Genomic DNA, 13,630 nt, shown 5'->3' with positions numbered 1-13,630 from the left:
TATATATATATATATATATATACATAAAATACAAAAACAGGATTTTGCATGATATAATACAAATGTGCATTTTTGCAGTATGCACAAAACAAACTGCAGAATGATAAATCTTTGGTTGTATGTAGCATAACAATTTTAGCAAAAACACCATTATCTATACACGTCAAATCACAATTCTACTGCAAATTGTTTTGCTGACAAAACTGCAGTATAATAAGATCACACATATAAAACGTGTAAAATAAAGTTAAACATGATACTAGACGACACGTATATTTTAGCATAACTGGCATACAGTACCAGCCTATTAGAGATATTAAATATATCAGGGGTGTCAAACTCAGTTCCTGGAGGGCTGGAGCCCTGCAGAGTTTAGATTCAACCCTAATTAAACACGCCTGATCCAACTAATCAAGTCTTTCAAGGCTTATTTAAAAGCTACACGGTGTGTGTGTTGAAGCAGGGTTGAAACAAAACTCTGCAGGGCTCCGGAGTTTGACACCCCTGAACTATACACATGTTGTTCAACAAAATGATACATAATTGCCTTCAAATATAATATATGTTAAACTATTTATATTGAACAAAATATAAATATGTATATTCTAAGAAAGTGTTTTTAATGTATGTATTTAAAATATTTTCCCACAGCATTATAATAACATGCACTGTATGTGGAGGACAGCCAGTCCAGAACTTTTTTTTTTTTTTTTATGTCTCCCTTATCGGACACTTCCAGTTCCTGAAATCTCTACTAACGAGCTGATGAGTTGAATCAGGTGTATTAGAGCATAGATGAGGGAGACATATAAAATGTGCAGAGCTGGGGCTCATCCAGGAAAACCCGTAGCAGGCAACTTAACCTGTTTCTTACCTTTTTAGTTAAAATTAAAAATTTCAATTTAATTGTTTGAATTTGAGACATTATTGTGACGAACGATGATTTTTGTGATGCATGTGGTAAAAGCGCAATTAATTATTTTATATAATTATGATAAAACACCAATAGACTTGTTACAATGCTGTATGAATGGTAAGCGATAGGGAGTGACGTTTTACCAGCTAATTGGTTCGCGTTTTACGAGTTCTGGAGTTGCTATGGTGACGACGACGGCTTCGTTGCGCGTGTTTGCAATGCAGTGCACACTAGCTAGCAAGTTAGGCTCGGTAGCTTTGGTCAAGTCTGGCTGAAGATGCAAACAAAATAAATTTACCTTAAATGTAAAACTGTTTGTACTCGCAATTTAATTCGTAGCGAAAGCGAATATCACCGTTATACAGGTGGCTATCTGGGTATCAAAAATAAAGCTGATAAACATCTAAACCACCTGTTGTTCTCCACCGGAAGTCATTCAGCGCGCTGTTTCTCCAGAACAAACCTCTGCTGTACTGTGTGAGTAGATTTATATGTATGAAATTGACTCCGCTTGTAATTGACTAAACGTAGAGTGGAAAGGATGTATCGATATTGAATCTTTAACTACTCTATAATAAAAAAAGGTCTCAACGTATTTTTGATTTTCGTGGTTCTGATAAAAGTCATTAAACCATTAAATTCTTTATTGAACAACAATAAACAATCAAATTAACGTAAATCTAAGTAATATGCATGCTTTGCAGTGAGTAGGTAGTCTAAAGGAAACTCCTCAAGATTAGATTAATCAGGTCCGTAAATATAATATGGATAATTCACAAACGCACTTATAAATTGTATATTATTGTATTTATTAGACAGAGAGGTCCGTTAAGCAAGTTGTCAGTCTTAGTGGATATTCTTGCCTCTGTTATTATAGGCTACCTCGTTTGATCATGTTTATTAGGTCCATGAAAAATTGCTTATCGCAATACAATGCAGTACAAAAACAGTGCACACACTGAACAAACCAATACATAACTAATACAGTATACAGCATAATATAGATGGAACAGATAATGAAGACTGTGATAGACTGAAAGTGCTGGAGGGGTAGTGATGTGTAACTGAAGATGGATTATACACTTCCCAGTGTTTGTTGAGCAGCTAGTAACAGTAGAATAATAATAATAAAGTAATAACATTGTGACAACTAAAATAACTAAAAAGACTGAATTGTCTTTGTCAAGAATGTATTTATTGTATTTATTTTGTAAATTCTGTGTTCAAGAGCATGTGTTTTTTTTTATTATTATTATTTTAATTACTTAATTTTTTTAATTAATGTCATGTGTGCAGCCGTGGCCAAAAGTTTTAAGAATTACATAAATATTGGAAATTGGAAAAGTTGCTGCTTAAGCTTTTATAATAGCAATTTGCATATACTCCAGAATGTTATGAAGAGTGATCAGATGAATTGGATAGTCCTTCTTTGCCATGAAAATTAACTTTATTGCGTAGCATAAAAATGGCTTCACAGGCAAGTATATTGTGGCTACTAAGATTGCACCTAAATCAACAATTTATAGGATCATCAAGAACTTCAAGGAAAGAGGTTAAATTCTTGTAAAGAAGGCTTCAGGGCGTCCAAGAAAGTCCAGCAAGCACCAGGATCGTCTCCTAAAGAGGATTCAGCTGTGGGATCGGAGTGCCACCAGTGCAGAGCTTGCTCAGGAATGGCAGCAGGCAGGTGTGAGTGCATCTGCACGCACAGTGAGGCCAAGACTTTTGGAAGATGGCCTGGTGTCAAGAAGGGCAGCAAAGAAGCCACTTCTCTCCAAAAAAAAACACATCAGGGACTGATTGATCTTCTGCAGAAAGCAAAGTCATATTCTCAGATGAAGCACCGATTGTTTGGGGCATCTGGAAAAAGGCTTGTCCAGAGAAGAAAAGGTGAGCGCTCCCATCAGTCCTGTGTCATGCCAACAGTAAAGCATCATGACACCATTCATGTGTGGGGTTGCTTCTCATCCAAGGGAGTGGGCTCACTCACAATTCTGCCCAAAAACACAGCAATGAATAAAGAATGGTACCAAAACACCCTCCAACAACAACTTCTTCCAATAATCCAACAACAGTTTGGTGAAGAACAATGCATTTTCCAGCATGATGGAGCACCGTGCCATAAGGCAAAAGTGATAACTGAGTGGCTCGGGGACCAGAATGTTGAAATTTTGGGTCCATGGCCTGGAAACTCCCCAGATCTTTATCCCATTGAGAACTTGTGGTCAATCCTCAAGATGCAGGTGGACAAACAAAAACCCACTAATTCTGACAAACTCCAAGAAGTGATTATGAAAGAATGGGTTGCTATCAGTCAGGATTTGGCCCAGAAGTTGATTGAGAGCATGCCCAGTCGAATTGCAGAGGTCCTGAAAAAGAAGGGCCAACACTGCAAATGCTGACTCTTTGCATAAATGTCATGTAATTGTCGATAAAAGCCTTTGAAACGTATGAAGTGCTTGTAATTATATTTCAGTACATCACCGAAACAACCGAAACAAAGATCTAAAAGCAGTTTAGCAGCAAACTTTTTGAAAACTAACATTTATGTAATTCTCTAAACTTTTGGCCACAACTGTATTAGTCTTTCTAAGGGTTTTAAGGTTCACTGAGTATCAGAACCTAACTGGAACACTGTAGTAAGTGATCAAAATTGCATTTCATTGGCTCTGTACTTGTACTCTGCACAATGACAATAAAATTGAATCCACTCTAAGCTAATAACATTATCTTGTTACAGACAAGAGCAGCTCATTACTAGTCATGACCAGGAGGTGGCGATATTGACCGAAACCTTGGTGCATTCAGATTTATTCCACCAGTCTGCAACTTCTGTTGGGAGTTATTAGGTAAATTCTCATCTATACATATCCTCCCAGCTGGATAGTATTGCTTTTCATTTGCTGGATAGTCCTCAAATGTCACTGTCTCTGTGACGCTATAAAAACATTGGTCAGTTTGTTTGTGCGTCCAGACTAGCCCAAACAACACAACATTGGCTCAAAGAATGGCGTGAGATTTGGACAGACTTATCTGTTTGTCTGACCAATGACTGGCAGACGAGTGGTCAGTCTTTATTTTTTGCATTTCCACTTGGGGACAGTATTGGGCAAAGAAAGACAAATTTCATCTTGAAGATATGTTATCATACTGTAATTAAAAGGTGCAAGTCAGTGGTAATGACCAGAGGTATACTGATCAACCTTCTACTGATATACATTGGCAGCATCACACCAAAGCAAAAGTTTTCAGTAAAGATGCCAGTGAAGAATATCCTGTTGACAAGTGTACACTTCTTTCCAAAAGTTGTAAGGACACACTGAAATGATCAAAAGTGACAGTAGGACATTTATGATGTTACAAAAGATTTGTATTTCAAATAAATGCTGTTCATTTGAACTTTTTATTCATTAAAGAATCCAGAAAAAATGTAAACAGCACAGCCATTTTAAACCTTTTATAATAATGACCTTTTTGTAAAAATAATAAGAAAGTTTCTTGAGCAGAAATCAGCATATTATAATGATTTCCGAAGGATCATGTGACACTGCAGACTGGAGTAATGATGCTGAAAATTCAGCGTTGCCATCACAGGAATAAATGCCATTTTAAAATATTTTCATATAGAAAGCGGTTATTTTAAATTGTGATAAGATTTTGCAATATTTCAGTTTTTACTGTATTTTTGGTTAAAGAAATGCTGCCTTTGTGAGTATAAGAGTCTCGAAAACAAACAAAATCTTACCAAAGCCAAACGTCTACACAGTAATCTATTTGTCAGTTGTCACCCAAGATTGATTTATACTGGATAGTATTTGTTTCATGTGTCTGTATGTAATTTGGACATTTTAGTCTCTGATAGCATTAGTCTTTTTTTTTCTTCTTCTTTTTTTTTGAGAAAAAGTCCTTACTGCACCTTAAAGATCATGTGAGCTAACTCAATTTAAAGAATGGCATTTTGGAACTACAGTGTGTTTATTTCACCTTTGAGCTGTTGGCAGAGATGGATCACAGGAGTCTCTGGTCGAGCTGTCAGGTCTGTGCTGTGAGAGAGAATTGATTTGAGAACAGCGTTAGCAAGCCAAGAGAGAGGCAGCTCAAACTGCAGTTCGGCACAGTCTGTACCAGCCCCAGACTCCAACAGCAAGAACTGCAGCTGCATCTTGTATTCCAGATGTTTGTTACAGCCTAACAAACACAGTAGCAAAGTTGTTTATCTTACAAAAGTAAACAAAAAGCTCCTTAAAACAAAACAAATTCATAAATATCCCAGTGAACTTAACATACTATAGCCAGAAGAAGTGTTTTCTACTCCCTTTTAAAAGTTGATAGGCTGATTTATTTTGGTATCCTAATAGTTTGTCCGAAGATGAACAAAAAATGTTAATTTTGTAATGTAATGTAAATTAACCCACTCTCAGGCCATTTAAGATGTAGATGGGTTTCTTTCTTCATCAGATTTGGAGGAATTTAGCATTGCATCACTTGCTCACCAGTGGATCCTCTGCAGTGAATGGGTGCCGTCAGAATGAGAGTCCAGACAGCTGATAAAAACATCACCGTAATCCACACCATAGTTTTTGTAAGAAACAAATCCATTTATTGAGGCGTTTTAACTAAACCATTTCTTCTGGCCAAAAAACAAATCTACTGTATAATCCATAATGATGCATTCTCCATTGAAAAGGTCCATCCTGGTCAAAAAACTAATCTATGTCTTGGATGACAAATTTTCATTATTGGAAGGACAATTCCTTTAATTGTCTTTTTCCAGATGTCTGAAACCCTTTCAAAACAGATCTGCAACCCACCAGTTGAGAACCGCTGGTTCTTTAGAGAATATAGGCAGGTTTTGGGCTGTCCAGTGCTTTCATTTCTTTCTTTTTTATATATATATTTCAGTGGGAGAGAAGACATCTGCAGGTGTTGTTGAAGCAGCATGAACTGCAGCAGGTCCATGGCCAGCTGGGATAGGTTCAGGCTCTGCTGAAGGTCATGACGGCGGAGGCAGATGACAGGGTGGTGAACACAGAACTGGAAAATGGATATTATCTCAAATCACAGCTGTACTTTGGAGATGCAACAGTGTTTTACTAACCAGATCGAGCGGCTCCGAGGGGAGAATCAACAACTGAAGGTGGGGAAATTTAGGGAAGAATCTTATTCCTGTAACTAATTCATAATATAGGATTTCTTGGCTAGGTAGTTTCTGTTCAAATGTTAAACTGATTATAGATGAAATAGCCCATTCATAGGCATTATTGATGCTCGATGGGTGTATCAGGAAAAGCTATGAAGATATGTTACACACTTGTTTTGGTCCAAGCGGAGTGTTTAATATTGCATTTCTTATAATTGTTTCTTGCATTCTGTCCATATACTGGTTGTTTTAACAGGCGGCCTTGAGACAGGCAGAGTTCAGACTCAGCACAGTGGAGAGAGAGAAGGCCCGTCAGCAGGCTGCGCTCTCAGAAAAGATCTGCGATGTTGATCAGCTTACTTCAGAGAAACAGCAGATGACCGCTGAGCTGGGAGTGCGGCGTATGCAGCTTACCCTGCTGAAAGGTACAAACTCAGATTCGTCTTATTGGTATTACAAACTGCAGGCCTGATATAAACTGACTTTAAAGTGTATGTTACAAGTACAGTGTCTATTAAAACTATTTGAACACCTAATGTTTGCTTTTATTGTATTGTTTTGTTATTGTATACATTATTTGGTATAAACAAAAAATCTAAGCAAATGTCGTCCAACTTAAAGAATCCATGATTAAGAAAGTTTTTCACATTTTTTTTTTTTTTTTTACATTTCTCAATTGAATAACTTTCATGTGGTGTAACAATCAAATAAAAAGTAATAACATATTACTTACACCTTGAATACATGATCACATTAAAAATCTTATTTGCAGGTTAATTCATTTATTTATTTAACAGTTGTTTTCAATAACATATTTTTCAATGTACTTTTTTTTAGATTTTATTTATTTTTTTAATAAGTTTTGGGGGAGTGGCTTCTGTTTTTACAACCCGAGCTAACTTTTCCTTAAAAAAAGAAGAAAAAAAACTCAAATTATCTGATATTTCTATTTAAAATAAATATCATCTATCAATCTATCTTATTTTACACAAACAAATATTAAGCAATTTCAACATTAATAATTAAAAACATATATATATTTTGAAGTGGTAAAGAAATGTAATTAATAATATTTTGCTGTAATTGAATTAAATGGTGCAGACATGGTAAGCAGAAGAGACTTCTTTCAAATTAATTTAAGTTATTTTTTTTTATTTTTTTTAAAGAAATTTTTAAGAATTAATAGGGCCTTTTTCTCTCAATATCACCCTGACTTTTTTTTTTTTTTTTTTTTTTTTTTTTTTTTTACTTTGTCCCCCACAAATTCAGCAGAGGGACAGGAAGCTTTGAAAGAGCTGCTCGGCGGTAAAACCTGTGAGCTGGAACAAGCAAACCTGAAACTTCAGAGCCAGCTGAAGACTCTACGGGCTGAGCTGGACCAGACCACAAGTTCCTTGAGAACACTGGAGGCGGCTGATGGTCATGGTACTGTGCATGCACATAGAAATGCCTCGTTTTAAATGAAAAATTGTCTTAGCTGATCACTCAGATTTGCCCTCGCTAACCTCACAGAACTGGCTTCTGAGAAACAATTTCAAGAAAGTCCTAATTATGTTCTAATACAAATATAGGTATCCGTACTCATTCATATCTCATCTGATAATTAATCTGAGGATGTTTTTACACCGTTCACAGTGTTACCTCAGGAAAAACCAGAACTAGGCCAAGTGTATTTAAAATAAAGGGAGGAAGACCACACTCTCCGTTACTGGATTCGTTTGCATGCTTTCCAGAGAGCCAGTGTGTGGCCATCGTTTTGTTGTTTTGCATTCTGGATAATGGCAGGAAGACTGCACACTGAGATTATAGATCTGGTCGATACCCTCCTGCTGTCATTCAACTATGTACTTTTCCATCTCTTAATCTGCACAAAGTATAGCATTTTAACATTTACACAATGTTCTCAGCTGTTTGCCGTCAGTGCATTGAGAGATTTTAAAGAACTTTTGTTCTCGCTGTGTGCAGTGCTTGTGGGCTGTTACATAATGTAGCTATGATTTCTTAGTTCTGACCTCTGTAACCCTCCATTGTTTCATTTTGTCCTATTCAATTGTGAGAGGGACGGAATGGGAAAATGGTCTCATCTGACGTAAGTATCAGTTCATTGGTTCATTGGACAAAGTGTCTTTTGAAAAGCAGACACTGACAGTGCATTAACAATATAGTTCAAGTTCTTCTCTTGTGAATGTATGCAGCTAACATAACCTGAGCTCGTTCTGTTTGAATGTCAAGCATTTCACAGATAGGGCGACCCCTCATTGAACATAATATTCTTCTTTCAGACAGGAATTTTTGATTATTGAATGATGAATGATTATTTTTCAAAGAGTTTTCTTTGTGTTATGTACCATGTTGTTTCATATGTATTTCAGGTCTTAAAGTTGCTCTGGGAATGCAGAAACAGATCACTTCTAAAAGGGAGCAGATTGATTTCCTGCGAAGCCGAATTCAGCTGCTGGACGAGACCATAGAGAAGCTCAAGATGGTGGGGTGCATCACTAACTACTCCTTTCTGTTTCTCACAATACCACCCTGTTACTAATTAGTTAGGGCTGTGCAAAAAATCAAATTCGATTGTCATGCGCCTCTCATCAGTAAAGATGCTTCTGTAATTAGAAGTATATCTCCAGCACGTGCATTCAGATCATGGTTGCCAGGTTTTCACAACAAATCCTACCCAGTTGCTTCTTAAAAATAGTCCAAAACTAGCCCAATCGCGTTTCCGGGAGGTTCCCCGATAAAAATTGCTTCCCGGGGTTAAAATATAAATTTTTTGGAAGGGTTTCCCTGGTAAAATTCGCATTTTAGGGACTAAATATCACGTTATTGGTATTGGGGTTGCTTCAAATCGCGGGCATGAAAAACAACCGCAGACTTGGCAACACTGGTTCAGGTGGAGCAGCAGTTACCACACAGAGCCGTAGTCTACCGACAACTAACACAAAATCGCTTTCAAAATCGACAAAGAATCGCCTGCGATTTTAACATCGATTTTGTGTAGATTGTCAGTGAATTGCGGCTCGGTGTAGTAAATGCCAACCAGTGTTGCCAAGTCTGTGGTTGTTTTTCATTTCCACGGGTCAAAGCGACCCCAATACAAATAACATGATATTTAACCCCTAAAATGCGAATTTTACCAAGGCAACCCTGCTAAAAATTTATATTTTAACCCCAGGAAGCAGTTTTTTTTATCGGGGAACCTTCTGGAAGCGCGATTGGGCTAGTTTTGTTTTAGTTTTGAGAAGCAACTGAGCAGGATATGTTGTGAAAACCTGACAACCCTGATCTGAATGCAAGTGCTGGAGATATACTTCTAATTACAGGAGCGTCTTTACTGATGAGATGTGCATGAAAATCGTGTTCGATTTTTTTGCACAGCCCTATAATTAGTGTGTCGATGTGATCATCAAGTCAAGTACTTGAGTTAAAGTACAGATATTATTTATAGGTGTGGACTAACAGAAATATGGGCTGAATGTAGGTGTAACTTGCACTGGTATGTTTGTTAGAAATGATTTGATCTTGAAATCATCTCAGAGAGACAGTTTTTGTTGTTCTACTTGAACAGTTGTAGTCATGAGTTTACATGCACATTGCAGAATCTCCAAAATGTTACTAATTTTTAAAAAAAAGAGAGATCCTAAAAATAGTATTTATTTTTAAATGAATTACTGCCCCGAATAAGCTTTTCCACACTACAGATGTTCACAAATAGACCCTAAGACAAAATAAAAACTGAATTATGAAAATGAACTGAATTTAAATCTGCAAACATTTGTGTTACAGTTAAAGAAGGAAACATGGTGCATTAACAGTGGGGAGATGTAAACTTTTAAACAGAACAGACATTTTCGAAATTGAGATTTATACATCAACTGAAAGCTGGTTATATAATCTTTCCATTTATGTATGGTTTACTAGGATTGGACAATATTTGGCCCAGATACAAGTATTTGAAAATCTGGAATCTGAGGGTGCAAAAAAAATCAAAATACTGATAAAATCATCTTTGAAGTTGAATTCTTAGCAATGCATATTACTAATCAAAAATGTATTTCATGACAAGTCTCTGTTAGTCTAGCACAGAACACATAGCTGTTTTTTTTTTCTTTTCTTTTTTTTCTTCAATGAATAGAACAGAATAGAAAAGAAAAGTTTGACCCATTCATTGTTTGTTTTGTTTTTTTGGCTTTTGCTAAAAATATACCCCAGTGACTTAGGACTGGTTTTGTGGTCACAAATGTAAATTTATGATTGTAACTATATGCTAATATGCGGGACTAAATAGATAAAATATTAGAATGTTCTTAGTTGCATATAGGAAAGTGTTTCACTATTCATTGAGAGTTATCTATTATAAATGAAAAGAACAGAAGAACATTTCTTCTCAGCAAAAGATCTTTCATTCTTAGAATTCTTATTCTTTTTACCATGCAAGGGCAAATATCTACCTAACTAAACATGCAATTTTTTTAATGGGTCAGTCAGCTAATTTCTACTGTTTTTTTGTTTAATTTTTCTGTGGTGCAGGAGAAACACCGTCAGGCATTGCTGTTTAAGAGACAGACACAAGAGCTTCTGTCAGAGAGGGAGAGCAGGAGGAGACTGGAGTTTGAAGTAGAGGCTCTGTGCTCTAAAGAGCGAGAGCTCAAAGGCAAAGCAGAGAGACTGGAAGCAGCTTTATACAAGGTGTCTGATGGTCATCTTTTTAAACAAATACTTATTTCGATACAACAGTACTGAACAAATAATGGAACAGATGTTCTATTTGACCGACATTGTAAACCATAACATTTTAATATATGATGTATAGATGTCTGACAGTTTTGCTGAATGCCAAGACTTTATTCAGAAGCAGGAACAGGAACTTATGAGGCTGAAACTGCAGCATGCATTGGATATAAAGGTAAAATTGTACACATTTACTGTAGTAGTATTTTTTTATATCACCTTCTGGTAAAACTGTATTCTCTTGCTGTTATGTTTTTCCATGTGTATGTTTTTTTTGTTTGTTTGTTTTTTTTGGTTAGGAACTGCAAAGCCAGAATTGGCGTACTGTTTCCAGATCTCCAGTCAGCAGCTGTATCCTACAGACTCATATTCCACTCGCTCAGCATAATGTTAATGGCCTAATGGAGGTACAGTATGAAAAAAGCCCACACACTTAAATATCGGAATTGACCCAATGTGCTGGAACAGATTTCCCTCTGGAATCTTTCCAGATGAGAGTCTCTGACCCCGACGTGGAGCTGAAGAGTTTTCTAAGAGAGCTGCGTGGTGGGATTACTGAAGAGCAAGGACCACACACTACCTTGAGCTTCAGGAGGAAACCAGAGGAAGACCACAAATCTGGACAGTGAGAGTCACATTTAACTGAAGAAGAGAGAGAGAGAGAGAGAAAAGCACATTAGGGAAGACTGTATCATCAAGGAATGGAGGAGTTAAAGAAATAACAATCTTTTTTTTTTCTTTTTGCAGACCTATAGGCACTAAAGGTCCTGAAAGTACCCCAAGGCCAGTTGAAAGAAAAAACAGTTACAGGTAAATAGAAATAGTGCACTTGTAAGGTGTTCATGACATCTAATGACACATGCACGGATCCTTGATGCTCAAGAAGCTGTAGCAAAATGACCTCATTTAAGTGCTTCTCGGCAGTGATTTCTGCTTTTTCTCCACTCTTTGAGTCAAGAGTTAGTGTTCTGAGAGACATCTCATGCATGTGCTGCTTGTGTTGCATGTGTGCTTTGATGCAGTGAGCCAGGATGCTTCAGAACTTCTGAACCTAATAAGCAGGATCACGCCAGCCCTTTATCAGCTGACAGTGAGTCTTGTGGCCGTTACACTGATCAGTAATGGAAAGACTGATTGACTGATCGCTTCTAAATGAAAAAAAACGCATACATATAATAAAATGTCTCTTGTTTTACAGATAATGCAGTGTGTTTTAGAGCAGGACAGACATGCTGTTCCAGCTCTGGTTGTGCAACAGGACGCAGGTCTCCTGTGCACCTTCTCCTCACTTCTGATCTTCCCACTGACAGAAACTATTGGCTGGAGATGGAGCGCCCTGCCTACGCTAATCAGATATGTGAGCTTCACTTCACATCAAACAGAATTAGAGCCGTTTTATGAAATTTAAACCGATATATTGTGCCTGCAGGAGGATTAGTTTAACAATGCCAGTGATTTAATTGTTTACTGTATGTTGTAAATCATAGCGAGTGATTAATTGGTTATAAAGCTAAAGGTTTATTGGTCTTTTATCAGCTGCCAGCAATCAAGATGAGCTCACAGGACAGGCGTCTGAGAAAATCAAGCTGGACAGACCGTAGAAGCTACTGAAGGATGTTGGCCAGAATGACACGGGTCTTCTTTATTCTCAATAGGACTTTGTCGAAAACGGCTGTCAAAACAGATAATGGTGACACTCGCACTGTTTGCTTTCTTCATCGGAAATAAAGTGGACCAAGAACATTTCTATGTGCTGCATAATACATCCCATGGAAGTGCAAAAAAGTCAGTAACATGGCAGTATTATTAACATATCAATAAATTGTGGGCTATATTTTTTGAATCACTTATATTTTTATAACTGCGTTGTCATCGGACCTTGCACAGCTGCTCTGGAGAAGCTGTGCTGACTGAGCCAGGCGGCTGCTTTTGAATGCTGTTGCTGTACTTTGATGCCATATGTAACACTGCGCTACTTCAGTGCCATACTTAATGACATTCCTAACCAGCATGCAGAGCTTGAAGTCAGAAGCCAGTCTTTCTGTGCAGCACTGCATGTAGTTGAACTCTCCTACATTGGACCTTTGCTAGGCCCAGTCCTACCTTTTTGTTGCATCTACCATTTTTAAGGGCCCCCTTGAAACTTGCAGCATTATTCAATGTGTTTATGTAATATCCCCTGGAACAGGAAGACAGGACGGGACATATCAAGGAGAAAAATGTATTAATTTCAGCCCATGTTAGAATATTATAGACAGTCCATTTTTACTGTTTTATGAGAATTTTATTTTCCTGCTGCTGACAAGCTTGTCCAAGTTAGCAAAACTAGCTAAGGGAGGCGGAGCCTAACAACAGGAAAATTGTGCCCATATTGAAGATGTTGCAGGGGTCTGTATTGTGTTCTTTTGGTTTATGATTGCCAATGATTTGTTCTGCAGGAATGTAGTTTTATAAAGGCCCAGAAAAGAGGACACTCTTCTAAAACAAGATCTAAACAATTGATTTATTTCATTTTGCATAAAGAATGAGATTTTTTAAATGAAATTTCTAAATGCAGCTCATTACCATGGCAGAATGCATGAGAGCAGACTTCAGGCTGTTTACCTAAAAATCCTTAGAAAGCCCTTGTAATTCCCACCAGGGTACAGAGAACAGTGTTTGTTTTTCAGTGAACATTTTATGAATGAATGAAGAAACCTAGAGGAAGAGAGAACCATGCCAAATACGCCCTAGCTCTATTTTCTTTATTGTAAAATAACATGATACTGAATTCTGGCTTGGGGGTAAAATATTACTTTAATCTTGAAAAATTGTAGTCTGGGGAACTGCACTCAGCAGCTGAC

General features: G+C 37.1%; 1 protein-coding gene across 1 annotated transcript; it reads left to right on the top strand.

Moving 5' to 3' along the window:
• The first annotated feature begins 12 nt into the window (after positions 1–12).
• LOC127998291 (coiled-coil domain-containing protein 158) lies at positions 13–13,331 on the top strand. Its single transcript, XM_052592098.1, has 15 exons — positions 13–1,393; positions 3,657–3,765; positions 5,819–5,839; positions 5,870–6,053; positions 6,313–6,481; positions 7,326–7,481; positions 8,429–8,541; positions 10,587–10,745; positions 10,870–10,962; positions 11,087–11,194; positions 11,279–11,412; positions 11,535–11,597; positions 11,810–11,877; positions 11,986–12,144; positions 12,324–13,331. The coding sequence occupies exons 4-15, from the start codon at positions 5,958–5,960 to the stop codon at positions 12,386–12,388; spliced, it is 1,383 nt and encodes a 460-aa protein (XP_052448058.1). The 5' UTR covers positions 13–1,393; positions 3,657–3,765; positions 5,819–5,839; positions 5,870–5,957; the 3' UTR covers positions 12,389–13,331.
• Positions 13,332–13,630: the final 299 nt, after the last annotated feature.

Source organism: Carassius gibelio, chromosome A5, assembly GCF_023724105.1.
Source record: "Carassius gibelio isolate Cgi1373 ecotype wild population from Czech Republic chromosome A5, carGib1.2-hapl.c, whole genome shotgun sequence".
NCBI lineage: Eukaryota > Metazoa > Chordata > Actinopteri > Cypriniformes > Cyprinidae > Carassius > Carassius gibelio.
Note: the sequence above shows the minus strand (reverse complement) of the source record. Positions and strands in the feature narration are given on the sequence as shown.

Excerpts from the sequence above, each read along its gene's own strand:
- LOC127998291 (XM_052592098.1), top strand. The coding sequence starts at position 5,958 with ATGGATATTATCTCAAATCACAGCTGTACTTTGGAGATGCAACAGTGT. Across the intron at positions 11,413-11,534 it reads GAAGACCACAAATCTGGACA|ACCTATAGGCACTAAAGGTC; the intron begins GTGAGAGTCACA and ends TTCTTTTTGCAG. Across the intron at positions 11,598-11,809 it reads GAAAGAAAAAACAGTTACAG|TGAGCCAGGATGCTTCAGAA; the intron begins GTAAATAGAAAT and ends GCTTTGATGCAG.